General features: G+C 43.3%; 1 protein-coding gene across 3 annotated transcripts in view; it reads right to left on the reverse strand.

The window, feature by feature from the left end:
• Positions 1-17,527: 17,527 nt before the first annotated feature.
• Positions 17,528-23,833, reverse strand: part of slc30a6 (solute carrier family 30 member 6) — a 109,258-nt gene continuing 102,952 nt past the window's right edge. For all 3 annotated transcript variants that reach the window (XM_042009888.1, XM_042009889.1, XM_042009890.1), the window contains 4 exons: positions 23,711-23,830; positions 21,825-21,975; positions 21,472-21,540; positions 17,528-18,785 (listed from right to left, as the gene is read on the reverse strand). In XM_042009888.1, the coding sequence (XP_041865822.1) occupies positions 18,180-18,785; positions 21,472-21,540; positions 21,825-21,975; positions 23,711-23,830 (946 nt within the window). In that variant the 3' untranslated portion in view covers positions 17,528-18,179. The remainder of the gene's footprint in view (positions 18,786-21,471; positions 21,541-21,824; positions 21,976-23,710; positions 23,831-23,833) is intronic.

Below are 23,833 nucleotides of genomic sequence, written 5' to 3' on the forward strand. Positions count from 1 at the left end.
TCCTGCCGAGGCGGCGCCATCTGACACGTAGGAACCACACCATCACCTCCATTCACCAGCCATGTCGCTACTGCTGCATTTTCTGCTCCAGTTAGCAGAGCCGAGGCCACGGGCCACAACCTCTGACATCATTAAGTCCACACTGCTGCAGCCGTGATGAATCATATTTCTGCTTTTTATTCACACATTTTATCAAGTTTTTCAGCTTTTTAACCTGCTGAAGTCACTCAAGTTCATTAGTTTCCTTCTAAGTTGGACAGCTGACAGTGTTCGGTCCTTATTGTGGATGTGCTAAACACTCAAAAGGAAATAACTAAGCATGCTAGTAGCTCCTGCTCCTTACATGGACTCCATCATTCATACCTGCTGATGGTAACCCCACCATACTTTTAAACTGACTCCAGAACCGAGCTGGCCTCTCTGGTCCTGTTTTAAACTGGTTCAGGTCACATCTCACAGAGGATTTTTTATTAACCTTAATTAATCAAATTCCAGGAGATATAAGTTGAAGTACAGCATTCCCCAAGGCTCAATTTTAGGTCCAATGGGGTTTATACACAGTCACTTCCTGGTTAAAAAGCCAGCCCAATCACTTCCGGTTCAACTGTCACAGTACAGTCTGGACAAAATGGCCGCTGTCTTCAAGACCTGCATCGTCACTGTGGACGATGTCCATCGCATATTTAAAAAACACAGCACAGGGCTTTAAGTTATATATAACCAACTTTATTCCCGATTAAGAAGTTAAGTGTTTAGCTAACAGTGTTAGCTCGGAGGTAGCATCATCATAAGACAGAGAGACAGATATGTTACTAATATGTTAAGGCACCGCGTAACAACAGCGATTATTATGAAGCTTATTAACAAAGAAATGTAATGGTACTGTTCTTTGAGATAAATGGATTGCTACTGTATTTGCTAATAAGACACTACTACTTGTTAAATGGTCTGTATTTACATATACGTCACATTCACACACTGATGGTGGAAGTTACCATGCAAGGCGCTAACCATGACCCATCAGGAGCAATTAGAGGTTCGGTGTCTTGCTCAGGGACATCTCAACATGATCTACCTGGGCCGGGATTGAACCGGCAACCCTGGGGCTACATGACGACCACTCTAACCACCGAGCCACGCCACCTACTTCTCCTTCTCAGTTTCCAAAGAGTGAGGCAGGAGAAGTGACAGTGAGGGCAAGCTGCTTCAAATCCATGAAGAAGAGCGAGAAACCGCATGCTTTGAGTGTAGAGTAATGGGAGCTATGGGAGTAATGGGAATAGTTTTCTTAATAATTATGACCTCAAGCAGCAGGTAACTAGCTGCACCTCGAGGCCGCTGTAGTTTTCTCTGTTAATGTCTCTGATGTCATTCAGAGGGGTTTTCTGTTCTGGTTCTATAAATAAGATGAGAACTACGCAGCACTCTATTATTCAGGAGATAAATGAATTCAGTATTTTGTTTATTTAAGGATCTTTGGCTAAAGCACCACCAGCAAGATTGATAACTATAGTTGTTGCACTTATACATTATTATACCAGTTTAATACAATATTTAAGAGCAGTTTCAATCCGGTTTCCGTCCCCTTCACAGTACTGAAACAGCTCTCCTCAAAATCTCCAACAACCTTCTCATAGCTTCAGATTCAGGTTTACTATCCATTCTCATCCTTCTTGACCTCACCGCAGCATTCGACACCATCTCTCACAGCATTCTCCTTGACAGACTATCATCCATCGGCATCACTCGCATCCCCCTCACCTGGTTCACTTCTTACCTTTCTGGCTGCACACATTTCATTCGACTAAAGTCCCATGAATCAAACTCTTTTCTGTCTGCTGGTGTGCCCCAGGGCTCAGTTCTGGGGCCCCTCCTTTTCATTATCTATATTCTTCCACTTGGTTACATCCTTCGCAGGCACAATATTAATTTTTATTGTTATGTGGACGACACCCAGCTCTACCTCTCTACCAAACCATCCTCACTTCCACCAACCTCCCTCACCACCTGTCTACAAGAAATTCATTCTTGGTTTTCATCCAACTTCTTCAAACTCAACAGTTCTAAAACAGAAGTCCTCTTGGTAGGCACACCCCACACTCTCTCCAAATCTAACAGTTATCCAATTTCCATAAACAATTCAACTGTCCTTCCCTCCCCTCAGGTAAAGAGTCTGGGTGTCGTCCTCGACAGCACACTCTCTTTTCACTCCCACATCAACAGTAACACCCGGTCTGCATATTTTCACTCGAGAAACATTTCTCGTCTCCGTCCCTCTCTCTATTAAACTCTGCCGATGCCCAGCCATGTCTGTCTGTTGTATGGAAAGTGGTAATGCCTCATTTTATAAATGCATCACAGAGCAGACACTGGACCTGGAAATCCAGACACTGGAAGAGTCACATCAGGACCGAAGTAGCTTAACTGGATAACTGATGTATTTTTCTCTCCTATCATCCCAGCTGAGGTAGACCAGAGGGAAAAAAGCTGAAGTTCTCATTTTGAACTAAAAACAAACGTTGATACGTGTGAAAAGAATTTCCTGATCTTGACAGCAACCTGTATATCGATTAGCTGATTTCAGATCAGTGACCCCATCTGTTCCAGCTCAGGAGGAAGAGCAGTCGTCTTCCAACCGGAAAGGTCAGTGGATCAATTCCAGGCTTCCACTGACTACATGTTGAAGTGTCCTTGGGCAAGACACCGAACCCCACGTTGACTCCCAATGTGCCTATCGGGGTGTGTGTGTGTGTGTGTAAAGCTTTGAGTGGTCAGACTGACTGGAAAAGGGCTGTATAAGTACAGTCCACATGTTCCATTAATCGTTATCAGCAGTTCTACATGTTTACAGTGGACCTGGATTTTCTCCATTTATACCTGATGGTAGAGGCGGCTGCTTTGGAGGCGTCAATTTTATCCGAATTGGTGCAGCTGGAACGTCAATTTCCTGGTGACGATGTCACATATTCTTGACCGCTTTGAATGCAGAGACAGCTGGAACACAGGATTATCCTGACTGTTGGCCTGGCTGCTAGCTTGGTCTATCACGTATACACTAGACGCCGCCTCCGATGCTGATGTGCACTGGAACCATGCGTCAACGCAGTCGCCATCTTGGATCGAGGGAAGCTGGATGCAGATGTCTATCAGCGACTAAAATCACCGTAACTCACTGAATTTTCAACAGATCTTCAAGCCGTTTGGTTTAAAAACTGTCAGTCATATATGTATAATACAACATAGATTAATGTTTTTATTTATATCACACACACACACACTCGGACTCACCCACATGCATACATATAGCCAAGGCAGTTTATTTCTACATTTCACTAACATCATCACCGATGGAGCAAAGAAACTTTCAGAAGCAGTAAAAGCAGCAACAAATGCCAAGAACCCCCAAAACACCAGAAACTACATAAATGATGAAAAGCAGATCAGTTAAAGTCAGCAGCAGATTCCTGCAGAGACGACGAGAACAAAATGTTTCACCTGCTTTTAAACTTTCTTCTCCACTGCAGCAGAACGTCTACCTGCTGCTCCAGGTTTACTCTGGACCCTGGTCTGGAATCTGGTCTGGACTAGGTGACTAGAGTCTCTAACAGGTTTATATTCTCTGAATGTATTAGATGGATTCTGGACCTGAACTGTTCTGGGATGTAAACCATCAGAAGGGTTTAAATCTGTTCTGGGACTGGAAACCAGTGTAAACTAGAAACCAGTATAAACTGGAAACCAATATAAACTGGAAACCAGTATAAAGATGTTATAACTGGTGTGATGTGTTCAGATCTCTTAGTCCTGGTTTAAACTCCAGCAGGAGCATCTGGATAAGCTGCAGATGTTTACTGCTCTTACTGGGAAGTCCTGTTAAAAGACCATTACAGCAATCCAGCCTACTGGAGATGAATGCATGGATGAGTTTCTCTTGGTCTTACTGGGAGACTAAACTTTTAATTCTGTTGATGTTTCTGAGCTGATAAAAAGCTTCTTAGTGAAGCTTAGATGTGGCTCCTGAAAGTCAGATCTGAGTCTATCAACACTCACCTGTTGCACAGGCTGGAAAACTGGGTTGGACTTTCTGTAGCGGTTCTTAACTGGTTCAGGTCCTGTTTAGAAGGCCGGAGTTATTTTGTTACGATCGGCAGCTATGAATCCGAGCGAGTGGCCATGACTTGTGGAGTCCCCCAGGGGTCAGCCCTTGGACCTCTTCTGTTCAACTTGTATCTGCTCCCTTTGGGTCAGATATTACAGAACTATAGCATTAATTATCAAAGTTATGCAGATGATACACAACTTTATGTCTCTGTCACCAGACGACTGCAGTCCAATAGACTTATTGTGTCAGTGTCTGGAGCAAATAAACACCTGGATGAAGGAGAATTTCCTACAATTAAATGAAGATAAAACTGAGATTATTCTGTTTGGTAGGAAAGAGGAGAGGGTCAGCATTGGTAAACACCTGGAGACTCAGGCTCTTAAAACCACCGACCAAATTGGTAACCTTGGAGTGTTGATGGACTCAGATCTGACTTTGAGCAGCCACATCAAAGCTTCACTGAGAAGCTTTTTACCAGCTCAGAAACATCAACAGAATTAAAAGTTTAGTCTCCCAGAAAGACCAAGAGAAACTCATCCATGCATTCATCTCCAGTAGGCTGGATTACTGTAATGGTCTTTTAACAGGACTTCCTAAAAAGAGCATTAAACATCTGCAGCTCATCCAAAACGCTGCTGCTAGAGTTTTAACCAGGACTAAGAGATCTGAACACATCACACCAGTTTAACATCTTTACACTGGTTTCCAGTCAGTCACAGAATAGATTTTAAAACCCTTCTGCTTGTTTACAAATCCCAGAATGGTTTAGGCCCAGAATACATCTGTGATATGTTCAGAGAATATAAACATAGCAGAGCTCTTAGATCCAAAGACTCTGGTCAACTAGTCCAGACCAGAGTCCAGACTAAACATGGAGAAGCAGCATTTAGCTGTTATGCTGCAAACAAGTGGAACAAACTGCCAGTGGAGATTAAACTTTCCCCAAATGTAGACATTTTTACATCCAGGTTAAAAACATTTCTTTTCTCATGCTCCTAAGCATGAAATCTGCACGGTAACTTTTTTAAATTATCTTGCTTTTACTCATTTTAATGTAATTTATTATTTTATTGTGATGATGTGTTGATGCCTTTTACTATTTCTAAATATCTGTAATGTCTTTGTTTTATGTAAAGCACTTTGAATTGTCCTGTACATGAAATGTGTTGAACAAATAAACTGCCTTGCCTTGCATTTACCACTGTGACCAGAGCTGGTTCAGGGCTGTGATGAGGTCTGAAGCCGAACTGAAATTTATCCAGATTTCCACTTTCGTTAAAAAAGTCATGACGCTGGTGAAATACAACTTTCTCAGTAATCTGGTTATAAAGGAGGTCAGAGACGGTCTAGAGGTGTTCGTTATAAAGACGTCTAGGGGAGGGGCTTAATGGCAGCCATCTTTAGAGCCTGATGCCAGCGAGCTGTTAACTATCAGTAGGAGATCAGTTTCTATTGAGGTAAGAACTGCTTTAAAAGTGGGATGGGATCATGTCCAGAGTTCCTGTTGCTGGTTTCAGATACCAAACTATTTTCTGGAGAATTTTTAAATCCACCACATTAAACTGTGACATAACATCAGAATTATTTCCAGGTTTTAGACACAGACTAGTTTTCTTGTGTGACTGTGTGGCATTAATATTTTGTCTAATGTTTTAATGTTTTGGTTTAAAAGTTGTTTTTATTTGTCAGTGGACAGGAGCTCTGGGCTGAACTGGAAGTTTTCCATCGTAGCAAACAGACAGAATTGTTGGCGTTCTTGTGGATCATTCCAGATAAATGCAGCTCTCTGGCCTTCACAGCTCAGTTATAGTTACGTAGGCTTTGTTTGTACAGCTCAGAGTCAGTCTGAAGTTCATTTTCTGCCACATCCACTCAGTTTCAATGCTTTCTCTCTGTAGGCTGGTGACCACAGTGGTGGTTCTCCATGCTGGTTTCTGTTTGTTCAAGGTGCTCCTGGTTCTTATCGGGGCCACAGCATCCATTACATTCAAGATGATCCAGGAGTCCATCAGCTGACTCTGCTCTGGTTGTTGGTAACACAGCTCTGCCTTCCACACACTGAGCTCTTCTTCTTTCATTCATGTTCCTCTTCCTAACCAAGGAGCAGCTGGTTGGACATTCTGAGTGATCAGGAAATCCCACTAAATACAGAAATGCTCAGACAAGGCCGAGTCAGCGACCACCGCAGAGGAAATATCACCACCTGTAGAGAGAACCAGGTCCAGAATGTGGCCTGGAATGTGGGTCTGTTCTTTTCCATGTTGCCATGGAAATGTCCAGTATGGAAGAAACTTCCTTCACATTCCCATCCGTCATGTTATCCATGTGGATGTTCAGATAAAATGGTTAAAATCAGTCGAGATAACCACAATAATCCAGAAAATTCTTCAGTAAATTCTGCTCAGAGTCCTGGACGTCTGGAGACGATTAAAACAGGATTTTAGAAACAGCCTTAACATAAAACTAAAATGTTCAGAAGAAGTAAAACTAGCAAATGAAATCTCTTTTCCCTGGAATGAATCTTAAGGCAGCTTCTCCTCCCTCTTTCCTCTTGTTCCACATTTATTCCTAAACCTAAAATGTTTCATTAAGAACTGCAGCACTTGTGTCTTCTGTTCACCACGTTTCTGTCAGGAAGAGAAAATCTAACCTGAGAAACGATGAAGTCATGAACTAAGAGAGATCTGATATGAAGTCCAGCAGCTTTCTGAAGTTTCCTCTGGTCTCTGCTGTATTCTGAGTTCTACATGGTCCAGTTACCAGATTAGATCCATTCACCCACAAGCTGTTCCAGTCCTGATTTTACTAACACAGGAATCCTGGGTCCAGATCTCAGAACAGCTGTCAGTAGTAGTGAAACTACAGCAGGACCCTGAAGGCATCAAGGCGTGTTATCTTTGTTGTGAATTCTGCTGTTGCTTCATGAACCTCCGGCACCTCCTCCCGGGCCCTGCTCTGTCAGGACTGATGGAAGAAGAGGATGAGGAGGGGAGCCGGTCAGTAAGTGGTTGCCATGACAAAGTGATGCTGGTACAGCTTCACACACCAAACTGTTGCCACATACGTCAAATGAAAGCTGCCTCGTGACTTTCCCATCAACAAAACCTGTAAACCAACATATTCTGGGTTAGTGGCCCGAAGCTGGTTGCAGGTAGCCGTGGTCCAACACCACGCTAGCAACATTCTCAAACTCCAAACTCCAATGTCAGAGTCCTCAGTACCGCAGACGCCATGTCCACAGCTGACTGTGGCATTCCTGGAGAAATGCCGCAGCGGACCATGAGTCAGCAGAAACACTCTGGAAGGAAACCACATCAGATTGTTGTTCCATCCTCCTGGAATCCATACAAGAGAAAACTTAGTCATGTACATATGTGACATTTTACAGCTTCACCAGGTAAGAAGCCAGGTAAGTGTTCCAGTGCTGGTCCTCCAGCTGTTGTTCACAGAGCCGTTACCAGGTATGTATTTCAGGTAGGTCTATATTATTTAAAGTAAAAGTTATTCATCTATTTTAGGATAACTCAATCTTGTGCTTTGCTTTGATTTTGATTTTTTACTTACAGACCCACCACAGTAGTCTTTTAATCTCTGTAAATCTCTGGGACTAAAGCATTTTAACAGAAACTGAACATCTTTCATAGCTCTTTTATCTTCAGCACGCCGTGTGCGTGGCCTACACAAAGCTGAAGTCTGCATGTAGCACTCAGCTAAAGCTAAGTCACTTGGAAAGGTGCTAACGCTAGGCTAACGAGCAGCAAGATGCCTTCCATCTCCACAGACGACTACCAAGACCCATATAAGAAGAAAACAGCACTGGAGGAGAAAGTTTGCCGCCCTGAAGTCAATGTTGAAGTACATGGAGGGCGTGGAAATGAAACAACCTTGTCATTTATTCAAAACAGCGTCCAGTTCAGTTCAGTTTATTTGCCATTTGCAGTATAAAGAAACCACATTGGAAAACAGTTGCAAAGAGTTCAAAGTGCACTGTCAACATTTAACAGATAAAACATACAAAAAACAAACCTAAAAAAAAATACAACACATGGACATGTCCCAAAACACATAATTACTAAGAAACAATAAAAACACTGTAATTAAATTGCAGTAAAGAGGTAACTTAAACAGAAAGGTGCATGTCTGAGGTATTTCAACGTGCATTGTTCAAAGACATGACAGCTTGTGGAAAAAACTTTTAATATGACGAGATGTGGTACATTTAGTAGCACGATATTGTTTCCCTGAGGGCAGGAGGTCGAACATCTCTGTAGCAGGGTGGCCAGAGGGATCGTTGATGATCTGTAGAGCTCTTGTTAAGAGTCTAGATTTGTAAATGTCCTCCAGGACTGGCAGGTCACAGCCTATCGTCCTGTGAGCAGAGCAAACCACTCTGTTTAAAGTTTTCTTTTCTTTCACAGTAAGATTACCAAACCACACAGTGATAGCGCTGGTGAGAAAACTTTCCATACTACACTGATAAAAGTTTAAAAGAATAGTTTTGTTTTGGGAGTAATTCTCTTCATTTTCGTAAGAAGAGACACTAGCAAGCCTTTTTTAGCAATGTTACTAGTGTTTGACTGACAGCTCATATCTTTGGAGAGAGACACCTAAAAACTTACATTTAGATTACTTACATTTACATTTGTCCTCAGAATAGAGGGACTAAAGACCTGAGTCACAGTCTGGACAACGTTGGGCAGACTCAGCATATAACAGAGCCCACACACACTAAAGAACACACTCTAGATTTACTGGTGTGGAAGGGTTTGGACGTTTTCCCTGTCAGGGGCTTCAGCCAATGAGCTTCACTCTAGTTTTAATGCTAACATGCTAAATATTATGGATGCTGTTGCTCCTATTAAGGTGACGGTCGTCTCTGGAAGGAAAAAGTCTCCATGGAGAAATTCCACACTGGTGAAAAATGGAAAAAGAGAGTCGGAAAGCCGAGCGCAGATGGAGAAAAACACATCTACAGGTTCATCATGACATAAAGAGAAACTTCACTCTTATAATTTACACCTGAGGAAAGCAGGAAGTCCTGTTTCTCTGACATTATTAGCAGAAAGTGTCATAAAGCTCGGGTCTTATTGGCTGCTGTGGACAGGATAACAAACCCTCCTGTGTCAGTAGCACCTGAACTTTATTCCACCAAGGCTGCAATGAGTTTGCCAAATTCTTCACAGACTAAATCCAGAATATCAGACCAGCAGCAGGTTCAGGAGACATACTGGTCCATGAAAACCAGTTTAACCACCATGACACAGTTTAATCCATTAACAGCAAAGATCTGGACGACACCTTACATCAGCTGAACTCCTCTTCTTCTGCTTGGACATCCTGCCCACAGGTTTCTTCAGAAAGGTCTCAAAGACTCTGGAGCCAGATCTGGTCCATGTTGTGAACTGGTCTTTAATTTCGGGCGTCTTCCCAGAGCTTCTGAAAACAGCTGTAATCAAACCCCTGCTAAAAAGGGACAATCTAGACACAAATGAACAACTACAGGCCGATCTCAGATCTTCCTTTTCTAAGTAAGATATTAAAAAAATCGTTTTTCATCAACTAAACGACTTTTTAACACAAACAACTGCTACAATGTCTTCCAGTCAGGTTTTAGACGGCACCACAGAACCGAGATGCTCTGACCAAAGTCATTAATCACATGTTTGAATACAGACGATGGAAAAATGTCAGTCTTTGTCTTACTGGACCTCAGTGCTGCATTTGAACCAGTCGACCACAAAATATTACTCCCAACTGGAAAACTGGGTGGCCTCCCTGGTGCTACACTGGTTTAAATCTTATTTAGAGAACAGGAAGTACTTTGTGTCAGTAGGTAACTTTACATCTGAGCAGACAAGAATTACATGTGGAGTTCCCCAAGGATCAATCCTGTTGTGATTGGTGCTAACGCAAGGGGTCGCTCCAGTTACGGGCACTGAGAATGTATAGAAGAAGAGTGCCTCAGGTGTGGGGCAGGTGATTGTATGTGGAAGTGTGTGTATGGTGAAATGGCGGTTAGCCTGTGGTAATAAAGAGATCAGCATAATTACAGCCGACCTCGACCATCTATTAGAACACAAACATGACACTTCTGTTTAACATCTACATGCTCCCACTGGCACAGGTCATAAAGAACAACATTAGTTACCATAGCTACGCAGATGACACACAGGTATATATTACAATGTCACCAGGAGACCGAGGCCCCGTACAGGCTCTTGGTAAATGTATTGAGGAGATTAATGACTGAATGTGTCTGAACTTTCACCAATTAAACAAAAACTAAACTGAGGCGATGGTTTTTGGAGCCAAAGAGAAACGATTAAAAGGTCACCACAGAGCTTCAGTCTACACATCTAAAAACCACCAACCAGGCCAGAAATCTGGGTGTAGTGATGGACTCAGACCTATTCTATTCTATTCTACAGTCATTTAGCAGACGCTTTTATCCAAAGCGACTTACATTTGAGAATAAGAACAACACAAGCAAGAATTCAAACAAGATGGGACGTCATAATTAAGTGGTAGTCAGACTGCTGGAATCCAGTTGGATCCAGGTGCTGTCATGTAGTGCTGGAGGCAGTGCATATAATTTTTTTTTTTTTTTTTAAGTCATTTTGTTTAAATACAAGATCACGATTTCATCACACAATATCATCTTGGGCATAAGTGCAGCAGCTTCTTCAGTACTTGGTTGAGCCAAAGACCTGGACAAATCTTTCTACCTCATTCTGAGTAGAAGAGTTAAGCTAAGTGTGGAAATGCTCCTTAAACAACTGAGTCTTTAGCTTGCTTTTAAAAGTGGATAAGGACTCTGCGGATCGGACGGAGTTTGGTAGATGGTTCCACCACCGGGGAACAACAGAGGAGAAGAGTCTAGCTACTGATGTGGCGCCACCTTGTGGTGGGAGCACTAGGCGTCTTTCACTGGCAGAGCGTAACTGTGGAGAGGGAGTGTAGCTCTGGATTAAGGAGTGGAGGTAGACCGGAGCCGTTTGGGTTATTGTTTTGTAAGCCAGAGGCAGAGCTTTGAATCTGATGCGCTGCAACTGGAAGCCAGTGGAGAGCGATTAGCAGCGGAGTGACATGAGCTCTTTTGGGCTGGTTGAAGACCAGACGTGCTGCTGCGTTCTGGATCATCTGCAGAGGTTTAACTGAGCATGCAGGCAGGCCAGCCAGTAAGGAGTTGCAGTAGTCAATGCGTGAAATGACCAGAGCCTGAACCAGGAGCTGGGCCCTGTGTTCAGTCAGGTAGGGTCTGATCCTCCTGATGTTGTAGAGAGAAAATCGGCAAGACCGAGTAAAAGAGGCAACATGGTCCTTAAAGGTCAGCTGGTTGTCTACCATGACACCAAGATTCCTGGTAGAAGACGTAGGCACTAGGTGTGATCTGGGTGTAGTGACTTAGACCTAGTCGGCTTCCATCTTTAGTCGGCTCGATTATTGTAAAAGTGTTTTTACAGGCTCTACCTAAAACATCAGTCAGACACCTGCAGCTGATCCAGAACTCTGCTGCTCCAGTCCTCACTAAGACCAAGAAAGTGGACCACATCAGTCTAGCTCTGAGGTCTTTACACTGGCTGCTGGTCCGTCAGAGGATAGACTTTAAAGTTCTGCTGCTGGTCCAGAAAGCTCTGAATGGTTTAGGACCAACATACATCAGAGACCTCTTGACCCAGTATGAACCTACCAGAACCCTCAGGTCATCTGGATCCAGGTTCTTATCAGTTCCAGAGTCAGAACCAGACATGGAGAAGCTGCATTCAGCTTCTATGCTCCACATGTCTGGAACAAACTCCCAGAAAGCCTCAAATCAGCTGAAACACTCAGTTTATTTAGATCCAGGTTAAAGACCCACCTGTTCTCTGCTGCATGGACTAGTTTTTATTTACAGTCCAGATCTGGATCTGGTTCTTTAAGCTGGAATCATGTTTGTAATACAATCTTTGCCCACTCTGGAACTTTATTTCTTGTATTTTATCTATTTTATTTTAGCCTCTTTCGTTCTGTTTTTATTTTATTAATTTTATTTCTTTTAATCTTTGTTTTTTTTAATGCACTTGTTTTGCTTTCTGGACCCGGCTGAAATGTTTTATGTAAAGCACTTTGAATTGTCTTGTACATGAAATTTGCTATATGAATAAAGTTGCCTTGCCTCTGGTTTGAAATGACGGCTGCAAACGACTGGACAAAGTCTCTCCTCCTGAGGGCTGATACCCAGGCCCGCCGCCTCCATTTATCTTTTGGAAACCTACACAAAACAGTCCATCTGAACAACGCTCGGTTTTCTATGCTTAGGTAGCAAACTTTAGGTACATAACTTACATTGGCAGTTAACGTCAACGTTAGTGCCGTGAAACTGATTTAATAGATAATTTAGGAATAACATGGCCTACAATTACATACAGTGGCTAAACTCCAGATATCACTTTCATCACCTTACTGATGTCTTATTAAGAAAAACATCTTGTTTTCTTGTCTTGACATAAGCTAGAAAGAAGATAGTTTTAAGTTCGGTTAAGAGATGCAGCAAATTCAACACATTCATAAGTTAAATAATATAAAACAACTTCTTGTGAAATGTTTGTCGTTTCTTGGTTTTTGTGTTTCTTTCACTAGAACATTGTATTTTACACAAAAGTCTGGCATTTTGGTCTCAGACGCACAATCTGACACCCTGCCCAAGATGGTGGCCATGTTGATAGGCCTGACAAGCCTGAATGTGCATCTACATGTTTTTATTTATGCTTCTATCAACCTGACTGTTAGCCTGATCCTTTGCCTGGCTGCTAGCCTGTTAGCCCGGCTGTTAGCTTCTGTGTTAAGGCTCATTTATGCCGGATGCAAAATATGGATCCACAGAGGGACGGATAGATTTGTTTGTCTTCTGCGTTGGTTACATGCGTAATTTGGTCCGTTTTCAGGGAGCTTAGCTATTACTTGATGCAGAAGACGGAGCAATACCACCGGAAATCGTTGGGGGGCAGTGCTGAGCAGATTATCTGACATGCAACCAGTGAAAGAAACAAGCCAGAGAAGAAGAGAATCAGGAAGGGAACAAAAAGCAGAAGAAGAATGAAGACAAGAACAACTGTAGAAATCGTGCAAGCTTTTGAATAAAGATTACGTGCTAACCAGTGTCTGGAACTGATGTCGGCTCGGGGGAGTAACGTCTGTACTCAGCAATGCCCACTAGTGGAGGAACTGACTTAACCATGGCAACGAAAAGATGCATGAAAGTATGACGACAGCGACGTATGATACTGTTTGAAACTGATGCCATAATTTATTTACGCAAGGGAGCAGAAATAATAATAATAATAATAATAACTTTATTTGTATAGCACTTTTCGAAACAAAGTTACAAAGTGCTTTACAGCATTTAAGAACACATACACAAAGGTAAAACAATAAAACATGAATTCAAAAGAGACAATAAAATTAATTAATAAAAACAAATTCACAATAAGAGAGCCATTCTATAAAGGTAAGTTTTTAATTTAGCTTTAAAAGTGCTTACAGTGTTGGCTGCCCTGAGCTCCTCAGGCAGAGAGTTCCAAAGTTTAGGAGCTCTGACTGAGAAGGCCCGGTCTCCTCTAGTGAGGAGACGGGAGGGGGGCACAGTCAGGAGGCTCTGACCTGAGGAGCGCACGCACCGACCCGGGACATAGGGGGTGAGCATGTCACAAATATAGGTGGGGGCTACACCATGGTGTACACACACCATGCTGCAGAGTTTTGGACCAGCTGGAGACGACTGAGCAACTTCAGACCTAAACCTGCGTAAAGCGCATTACAATAGTCCAACCGGGAGGAAACTAGTGTGTGTATCACCTTTTCCAGGTCAGACTGGGAAATAAAATGTTTGATTTTGGCTATATTACGAATCTGATAAAAACAAGATTGGACAACCTTTGTAACCTGAGGGCTAAAATTAAATTGCGAATCTAAAATAACCCCCAGGTTACGGGCAGATGGTTTTACCAGATTGGATAAACTATCAAGAGAAGAGAGATTTTGAGTGACTTGAGGTGGACCGAATAGAATTATTTCTGTTTTTGATTCATTGAGTTCTAAAAAATTTTGGGACATCCAGACCTTTATGTCGGAAAGACAGTTAAAAATGCGAGTGAATGATTCAGGGTCGTTCATAGCCAGCGGGACGTATAGTTGTGTGTCGTCTGCATATAGGTGGAAATTATATTGTGGTTTTGAATGATTTGACCTATGGGAAGCATGTAAATGGAAAATAAAATAGGCCCAAGGATGTATGATAGAAGGGCCAAGGAAGATGAAAACTCTCCAAGTACTACAGAGAATGACCGGGATGAAAGGTAAGAGGAAAACCAAGATAATGCAGAGTCAGTAATGCCAATAAAATTTCTGAGACGCTTTAACAGAGTGGCGTGGTCAACTGTATCGAATGCTGAACTTAAATCAAGTAAAATTAAAATTGAACATAGACCAGTATCAGCGGCTAAGAGCAGGTCATTGGTGACTTTTATAAGGGCAGTTTCGGTACTGTGATGTGAGCGAAAGCCGGATTGAAGCTTTTCAAACATGTTGTTATTGTTCATGTGCTCGGTCAGCTGGGTTGCAACAGTCTTTTCTAAAAGTTTGGCTAAAAAAGGCAAATTTGATATAGGTCTGAAATTGTTCAGGTCCAGAGGATCAAGTGAGGGTTTTTTTAGAATCGGTCGAACTACAGCACTCTTTAGACCAGGGGGGACACAACCAGATGACAACGAACTGTTAATAATAGAGAGGATGTGGGGACCCACGGTGTCGAAGATGTCTCAAAAATCTAGTGGGCAGAATGTCTAACTTGCAGGTAGTAGGATTTGCATGCTGAATAAGATCCTTTAAGTTGGATAAAGAAATTTGTTTAAAATGTGTCAGTGAGGACCCAGTTTGGTTCAGGACATCAAAGTTGCCAGGGGCAGGTGGAATGTTATTCCTAATGTTGGCAATCTTAGTAACAAAATGAGTGAGAAACTGCTCACATTTTGCAGCAGAAGCATCGATAGGAGGGGTAGGAGGGCAAGTAACTAAGTTTATTGTTTTAAATAATATTCTAGAGTTGTTGCTGTTTGAGATTAACTCTGAGAAATACAATTTACGTGCTTCTTCCACTGCCAATTGGTAGGCAAGCATATGGTGTCTAAGGTTTTCTAAAGATACCACAAGGTTATCCTTTTTCCATTTGCGTTCTGCTTTTCTGCATTGTTGTTTTAACTGCCTTGTATGATGATTAAGCCAGGGTAGGAAATTCCTTTTGATAGGTTTTGTTTTATACGGGGCAATAATATCTAGAATTTTCTGGCATGTATTATTGAAATTGTTCAGGAGCTCAATTACTGATGACACATTTGTTTGCACATTGCTAATCGATGCAGCCAGAAACATGGTGCTAAAACTGTTTGTTGAGTTGGGTTTGAAACTGCGAGTACGGCTGCTTGATGTAAGCTTTTGTATGGTAGAATGCAAATTAGTTTTGAATGAGACACCCTTATGGTCAGAGACACAGAAATCCAAGAGGTTTACATTATCAATGTCAACTCCGAGGGAGAGGACAAGGTCAAGAGTATGTCCTCTGTTATGGGTTGGATTGGTTGGTTTTACATGTTGGACTAAGTTAAAAGAATCTATAAGACTAATAAAATCAGTGGTAAAACTTAAAGAACTGGGACAACACACATGTATGTTAAAATCACCAGCAATTATCACCCTATCATATTTGGCAATAGTGCACACAAGAAAATCTGAGAATTCTTCAATGAATTCAGTGGTGGCTTTAGGTGGCCTATAGATAATGGCACAGAATGTAGGTTGTGAGCCACAGAGAAGAAAGACCAGGGATTCAAATGAAGAAAACATATCATTAGGGAGGGCGGAGCATTTGTAATCAGATCTATAGATCACCGCAATTCCACCTCCACGACCAGACAATCTTGGGTGATTAAAGCTAGAGTACTCAGGTGGACAGGCTTCAGTTAAGGGAATAGTACAGCCAGGTGTGAGCCACGACTCAGTAATAAATAAAAAATCAATATTATTTGACATGATGAACTCTTGGCAGAGAAAGGACTTGTTTGTTAGGGACCTCACATTGAGAAGACAAAAATTAGTTGTGCGTGGGGGAAGAAAAGGAGTAGTAATTTTAACCTGAATTAAGTTTTTTCTAAGGCAAAAAGGAACAAATGATTTTGACCCAGTGGCACCATGGATTCTCTCCCGTACAACTGTACCAATGGGAAGTACCTGCAGTGGCCAGCAGGAGGCGACCTCAGCGGCGGTGGAATGTGCAGTCATCGGAGAAGAAGAGGCTGAGGTCACAGTGGGGGCGTTTGATGTAAATGTAAACAGTCATGCACGTGTGCAAGTTTGCACCGAGTGTTGCATATTAGCCGCAAGTATGCGGCAACCCGACCTGTTCGGATGAAGGCCATCTCCACAAAACAATAAGGCACGGTTCCAAAATAAATTAAAATTGTCAATAAAACTAACATTATGGGAACTGAAGATTGAGTGGAGCCAAGTATTAAGTCCAAGTATTCTGCTGAACCGGCCTGCGCCGCAGGACAACGTGGGAATGGGGCCTGAAATGAAGACACTCAGTCTTACAGAGTCGAGGAAAGTGAGAAGCTCAATGAAGTGTCTTTTAGTGATTTCCGAGTGCTCGTGTGCTGTATCATTAGTCCCCACGTGAATTATGAGCCTGTGGACTGTGACAGGAGCTGACTGCAGGATGACAGGGAGTTTACTTAAAATATCGGAGACTGAAGCACCAGGAAAACAGTGCGTAACTGCATTGAAAAATCGGATGTGTTTTATGATTGAATCTCCAACTATCACCGTAGTAGGAGAGAAGAGTGGCCTTGGTAGGGATGAATGTAGGATGTCCTGGGGTTGTGAAGAGATTTCAACTGGATTGTAGCTTCTCATGTCGGAGACAGGCTGTGGGACAACAGACTCGAGCCCCGCGCATTGCGTTGCCAGAGGTGGTGTGGAAGAAGGAAAAACATGGGCCTTTAAGCTAATTCTTGGCCTGACTGTTAGTTTTCAAGGCCACGACAACAAAATATTATTTTGCTCTCGCTGAGCTGAATGAGTTCTCGATACATCAGCTGAGCAGAACTTTCTTCTCTTGGGGCTCCGAGATGCATTGTCTGGTTGGTTGGACATTTGAGGTGGGCGTGGTTAACGTAAAAAAAATGAAGTGGAAAGTTGAGGTTCCTGCATTTCCTCTGATGCAAAGTTTAATGAATAGTTTTAATGAACAGCTGATTTAGGTGGTGATAAAGTATGTAAATGTATAAATCACGCTGATTTAAAGGCTCAGACAAAGTGCTGTTCATTGCCATTGATATGAAGCTGGATGAAAGTTTTATGTCTCATCAGCCATTGAACACAAACACAATAACAGACCTTTTATGACTTGTTTTTAATAACCAGAAACATTCAGAATATTTTAGATCCACTCAGAAGCCAGGATCAGGAAGGCCGACCTCTGTTAAATCATCAAATAGCTAATGAACATTTTCATTAATGCCAGTGTTTTTATTCAGTGTCTCTAAGGACGTTTGACCTGGAGGACAGACGCCTTCACTCCATCTACTTCTCGTCCTGATGTCTTTGTTTTGACATCTACATCCTGACATCTCGTCACATCAGATGAAACTTTGTTGGACGGAAACGCCGACACATCCACCGGTCCAGAAACAAACAGAACGTTTCAGAAATCTGGAACATTTCCGTTTTCACCTCCTCAGCTTTTTGGATGAAAAGTTGAAGCAAAAAATGCAGAAAAAAGTTGTTTAAAAAGATCAACATGAACAAAATGGAAAATATTTTTTTCTAACAAGATGTTACTGTGGAGTCATATAATGATGATGATGAGGAGGATGAGGAGGAGGCCTGGTGGACGTTGACGCTCCTCCGTCCATTTGTATGAGTCAAAACATCATCAACCAGAAAAATCTTCATCACATAAAATCAGACTGGAATCGTCCTCTCCATGAAGTAAATGTCTTCATGTTTGGCCTAAAACAGGAAGTGACCTCAGAGGTTTGACCAGTCAGGGTCGGTACTGTCTGTACTGGGACTGGGGGGTCGGAGGGTTGCCGGTTCCAAACTGAAGTGGAGCTGTCGAGCCTTCAAACGAAGTTCTGTAGCCGTGAGAAGATGGCACCCCATTTCCCCTCAGACCCAATCCAAATCCAGGTCCCAGACCATGTACACCAAGTCCCAGCGCGCTGCTGGGCCCGGCCAGGCCCTGACTGAGCACCCCAGTGTAGGCTGCAACTCCGTAGGCGACTCCCAGGCCTGCGTAGGGCCTGTGGGCATGGTGACCTGGGGCAGGGAGAACCACCGGCTGAATGTTCCTGCCCGGAGAGTTGAAGGAGAACTCAGGAGGAGGACCACCGGGTTTAAATGGGGTAGAGGTGAGAGGGTTCAGCAGACCAGGAGGCCCAGAAGAGCAGGAAGAGGGGTAGCCTTCAGCAGAGCCCAGAGGGGGGGCGTTTGAGGAGGACAGGGTCCCTGTCAGCAGGGGACGGGTCCAGTCATCCTTAAAGATCTGGACCGTCAGTGTGGACACGAGTGGCAGCAGCCGGTTGGTGACGTGGGCCAGAACCAGCTGCTCGTTTGCGTCCCGACGAATCCGGACGTGGGCGGAGCCAGCCTGAAACACAAGTACGGGGGGGGGGGGTCATGATGAGGTTAAAATTAGGACAAGTTCTTTTTTTTTTAACCTAATTTCTATCAAATTATTTATATGAGCAGAAAAAAACTCCTCAGATTCAAGACTCATCTACGCCGGTTCCGTTGGTCTGCTTTGAGCCAAACCTGAAACCAACGAACAGTTCAGCAGTCTGAACCCTCATTCACAACCTGGTTCACATCACGGAAGTGAAGCCTGGTCTGAATGAGGATCCAACTAGGACTCTATCAGGACTCCACCAGGACTCTATCAGGACTCCATCAGGACTCCATCAGGAATCCATCAGGAATCCATCAGGACTCCATCAGGAATCTATCAGGACTCCACCAGGACTCTATCAGGACTCTATCAGGAATCTATCAGGACTCCACCAGGACTCCATCAGGACTTTATCAGGACTCCACCAGGACTCCATCAGGACTCCATCAGGACTTTATCAGGACTCCATCAGGACTCCATCATGACTCTATCAGGACTTTATCAGGACTCCACCAGGACTCTATCATGACTCTATCAGGACTTTATCAGGACTCCACCAGGACTCTATCAGGACTCCATCAGGAATCTATCAGGACTCCACCAGGACTCCATCAGGACTCCATCAGGACTTTATCAGGACTCCATCAGGACTCCATCAGGACTCCACCAGGACTCTATCAGGACTCTATCAGGACTCCATCAGGAATCTATCAGGACTCCACCAGGACTCCACCAGGACTCTATCAGGACTCTATCAGGACTCCATCAGGACACCACCAGGACTCCATCAGGAATCTATCAGGACTCCACCTTGTCGTAAAAGCAGAGGTCTGAATTTTTCTAGCTCTGACAAGAAAACTGTGACGTTTCGGCTGTGGCCTGATTTCCTCGTTCTCTTGTCTTCACAGGAACATTCAGACCTCGAAAGGACAAAACCAAACACATACACGCAGACATGCACGCGTACACACACCCGCACACATGCACACACACTTGCATAGTGCGAGCGTGCCCATGGGGCAAGAGTGCAGTCAGAGGGTCAAATGAGTTTGGACAGCTGCTCCGTTAGTGGTGGGCAAACAAGGAGCGCTTGTGTTACCGCGGCAACGTTGTAGACGACAACAGCAGCAGCGTCAGGGTAAACAAAGGTAAACAAAGGACGCTGCTTCCCCTGGAGGCAATGGGAGGAAGAGCCGCTACAACCTGATGATGTCTGACTCCTTTCAGACACCAGATTAGTTTATGGTGAGAACGAGAAGATTCAGTTTGTCCTTCATGTGGCTGGAAGATCCTGAAACTTAATGCAACACGATGTACCTGCGGGGTCAGCTGATCTACATCTGATGAAGGCTAAATTGTTTATATTTTTTTTTGTATCACATCTGATCAGCAGCGCCAGCCAGCCTGAACAAGTTTTACCTGGAAAGACATCATGTAAATGTCCTGACCCAAACAAGAAACAGCTGATCCTCTGAAACATGTTCCAACCTAGATCTAAGTCCAGTATCTGCGTCAAAACCAGGTCAGTCCTGTTCTGAGGATATTAACCCATTAGATAAGAAAATACAGTTTCTGAGACATTTTGCTTCAATTTACGGTAAAAACTTTACTCAAAATCCTGTTGAACACAATATGATACTCGTCTTCTGTCCCCTAACAGATACCCAGAAGCAGAAAACCACATTAAATATTTTAATATAACACACGGTAATAAATGGTAGAAAAAAAAAAGTTCATTTTTGGTTACATTTTGTTAAAGGGCCAAATAAAGACCTCTTATTTAAAACACTGGACTTTTCCTACCATTTTTTCAGGGGTCGGCTTTGACGGGATAAAGAGAAAATTTCATCAGAGCAGCTTTGAGACCAAAGTTTAGTCATTAGTTTCCCAGATGTACGGAAATATGGGATTAACGTTTAGGAATGCTGCACCTGTCCACCAATCGAGCTCCCGCTCCAAGCTCCACCTGTCGAGCTCCCGCTCCATGCTCCACCTGTCGAGCTCCCGCTCCATGCTCCACCTGTCAAGCTCCCGCTCCATCCAACAATCTCCCACTACACCTTCCACTTGTCAAACTCCCACTCCATCCTCCACCTGTCAAACTCCCGCTCCATCCTCCACCTGTCAAGCTCCCGCTCCATCCAACAATCTCCCACTACACCTTCCACTTGTCAAACTCCCACTCCATCCTCCACCTGTCAAACTCCCACTCCATCCTCCACCTGTCAAGCTCCCGCTCCATCCTCCACCTGTCAAGCTCCTGCTCCATCCATCAATCTCCCGCTCCATCCTCCACCTGTCAAACTCCCGCTCCATCCTCCACCAGTCAAACTCCCACTCCATCCTCCACCGGTTGAGCTCCTACTCCATCCTCCACCTGTGGAGTTCCGGCTCCATCCTCCACTGGTTGAGGTCCTGCTCCATCCTCCACCTGTCAAACTTCCACTCCATCCTCCACCTTTCTAGCTCCCGCTCCATCCTCCACTTGTTGAGGTCCCGCTCCATCCTCCACCTGTGGAGCTCCCACTCCATCCTCCACTGGTTGAGGTCCTGCTCCATCCTCCACCTGTCAAACTCCCACTCCATCCTCCACGTTTCAAGCTCCTGCTCCATCCTCCACCTTTCAAGCTCCTTTTGAAAGAGAATGGATGGAGGATTCCTGACCTACCAGAGATCCAAATCCAACAGTCCAAAAGTGTTCGTTGCGAACTTCCAGTACTCCGTCCAGTGTTGACACCTGATGGGACACAAAACAAACTGGGATGAGTCACCTCCGTCAGGTCGAATGGCTCAGGTTCATGGTGTTAGTAGCCTGATTGATCCAGTCTGTGGGTTTCTATAGCTGGTTACTATTTCCATGAATTAGCTTGTATGAACACAGTTATTATAAAGTGGACTGATGTGTTTGAATTGGATCACAATGAATTGGCTTCAATTGATTATGTCTGCAAAATGACTGTTGTGAATTGGTGCTGAATAAATAAAGCTGAATTAAACTGGTGAGGTCGTGTCTCATCTCACCTCTCTGAGGAGTTTGTCGAGTTGTCCGATGATGTGTGAGGGCGTGGTCTGCAGCAGCACTTTCCCACTGTAGACACTCATGGGGTACATGGTGCCGAAGGTCATCAGGGCGATGGCGACCGCCGACGCCGTGTCCACCGCCGTGTAGTTACTGAACGCAGAGATGAAAGAGAACAACTTCCTGTTAGGTTTCTTTATTTACATTAAAAACAAACATGGACCTTTAATCCCAGAACGGATGTTTTTTAGCTTGAAAAATGAACTTTTATCCAGATCTGCTCCGTCTCTACATGACTTACAAAACTAGAGTAGCATCCATGTTAGACATCTAACATCGACACAGTCTGTAGGTTTGCATGTCCTACAACCTTGGCCAACTTGGATCCTCTTTACCAGGCTGCTCTTAGGTACATAACAAGCTCAGTTTTTAGGACTCACCATTGTACTTTATATTCACTCATTGGTCTCTCTTCTTTAAATATTCGTAGGCTGCAGCGTTGGTATATTTTCATTTATAAGGCCATTTTGGGCAGGTTACCTTCCTCTATCTGTTCTAAGTTCATAGCTCTCCAGAACACATCCAGTCTTGGAGCCGGTAGCTGGCAGAGGTTCAAGGTGCCTTTTGTGGGGACAGAGTCAGGAAAGAGGAGTCTGTTCTTTTTCAGGTCCTGGTCTTGGAATGATTTGCAGGCTAGGATGAGGCTGGGGTCTCTCATCCCTTTTTTAAGTTTTAAACAAAAGATATCTGAGTTTTTAGTTTCTAGTTGTATCGTGTAGTTGTGTAGGATCTTATTTCTAGTCGATAACTAATCAGATTTTATGCTTGTAGTGATTGTAAATGTTGGTGATTTTGTTAAACTGTTAAATGTCTTACAGCCAGGACATCCTTGTAAAACAGATTTTTAATCTCAGTGGATCATGTCCTGGTTAAACAAAGATTATAACATGAATCTTTAATCAGTTTCAAACTATTCAGACACATGAGATGTTTTTTTGAAAACCAAATTATTTAAGTTTAACATATTTATTTTTATTCATCAAAAGAAAAAACCCCAGAAAGAAATATTTATTAACGCTTAATGTTCGAAAATATTTTGTGTGCGTAAAATAAAGTCTGAACTGTGATAAACAAAGTCAGAAGACAGATGTGATCCTCAGCAAAGCTTGGTGGAGTTGTACATGGTACAGTTAACACTGGAACAGGAATCCCTCTGGGTCCCACTCAGCTGTCAGTAGTAGGTCCCTGAACGCATCACGGCATGTTATTGTCTGTAAGGCGGGAAATATCTGTGACGCATAATGACTGACGCCTGTCTTCCCCCAATCAAATCCAAGTAACCAAGCAGAAAACAGAGACTTTTAAAGGGGGAAACTGCTCTCAAAGAACTCTGGGAAATGGAGTTCTCAAGTAAATGTGGAATTTTGCTTCTTCTGCTTCAGTGAATCTTGGTTGGAGATGAAGAAACTTAGAGATGATGTATGTCCCTGAAAACATGCTGAGGGGGGAAGAAGTAGAGCAGTTATTTGTATTTACATCTTTCTGTGGACTTTGTTTACCTGATAAACCAAATATTACCATAGAAACGTGTCTTTAAATGTATAACAGGCTGAAAAAAAAATCATTATTTCACTTCCACAACTACAGCGGTTTATTCCACAAACATGGTCGGCTAATTATAATTGATGTCCTTCAAGATGATTTCAGCCTTTATTCCTCCAGCTTTGAGTCTCTGCTTGTTGAATCTTCCACCTCGTTTCAGGATCCTCTTTCAGGTCAGATGAAGATGAGGAATTTATTTCAGCACCAATCCAAACAAACCAACAGAAAGAAAGCCGGCGTGGTGTCAGAGCGCCAGCTGATGCCGGGATTTCACATTAATCCTTACTTGATTTCTATCAGCATGTAGGTGGTGCAGAGGGAGAGTGCTCCAGCCACGTTAATCAGGACGAAGGGGTTCATACGAGGCAGCAGAACGCTGCTGAGCCCTGGAACCATGCCACACACGCTG

This window comes from Melanotaenia boesemani, chromosome 16 (assembly GCF_017639745.1).
Source record: "Melanotaenia boesemani isolate fMelBoe1 chromosome 16, fMelBoe1.pri, whole genome shotgun sequence".
Classification (NCBI taxonomy): domain Eukaryota; kingdom Metazoa; phylum Chordata; class Actinopteri; order Atheriniformes; family Melanotaeniidae; genus Melanotaenia; species Melanotaenia boesemani.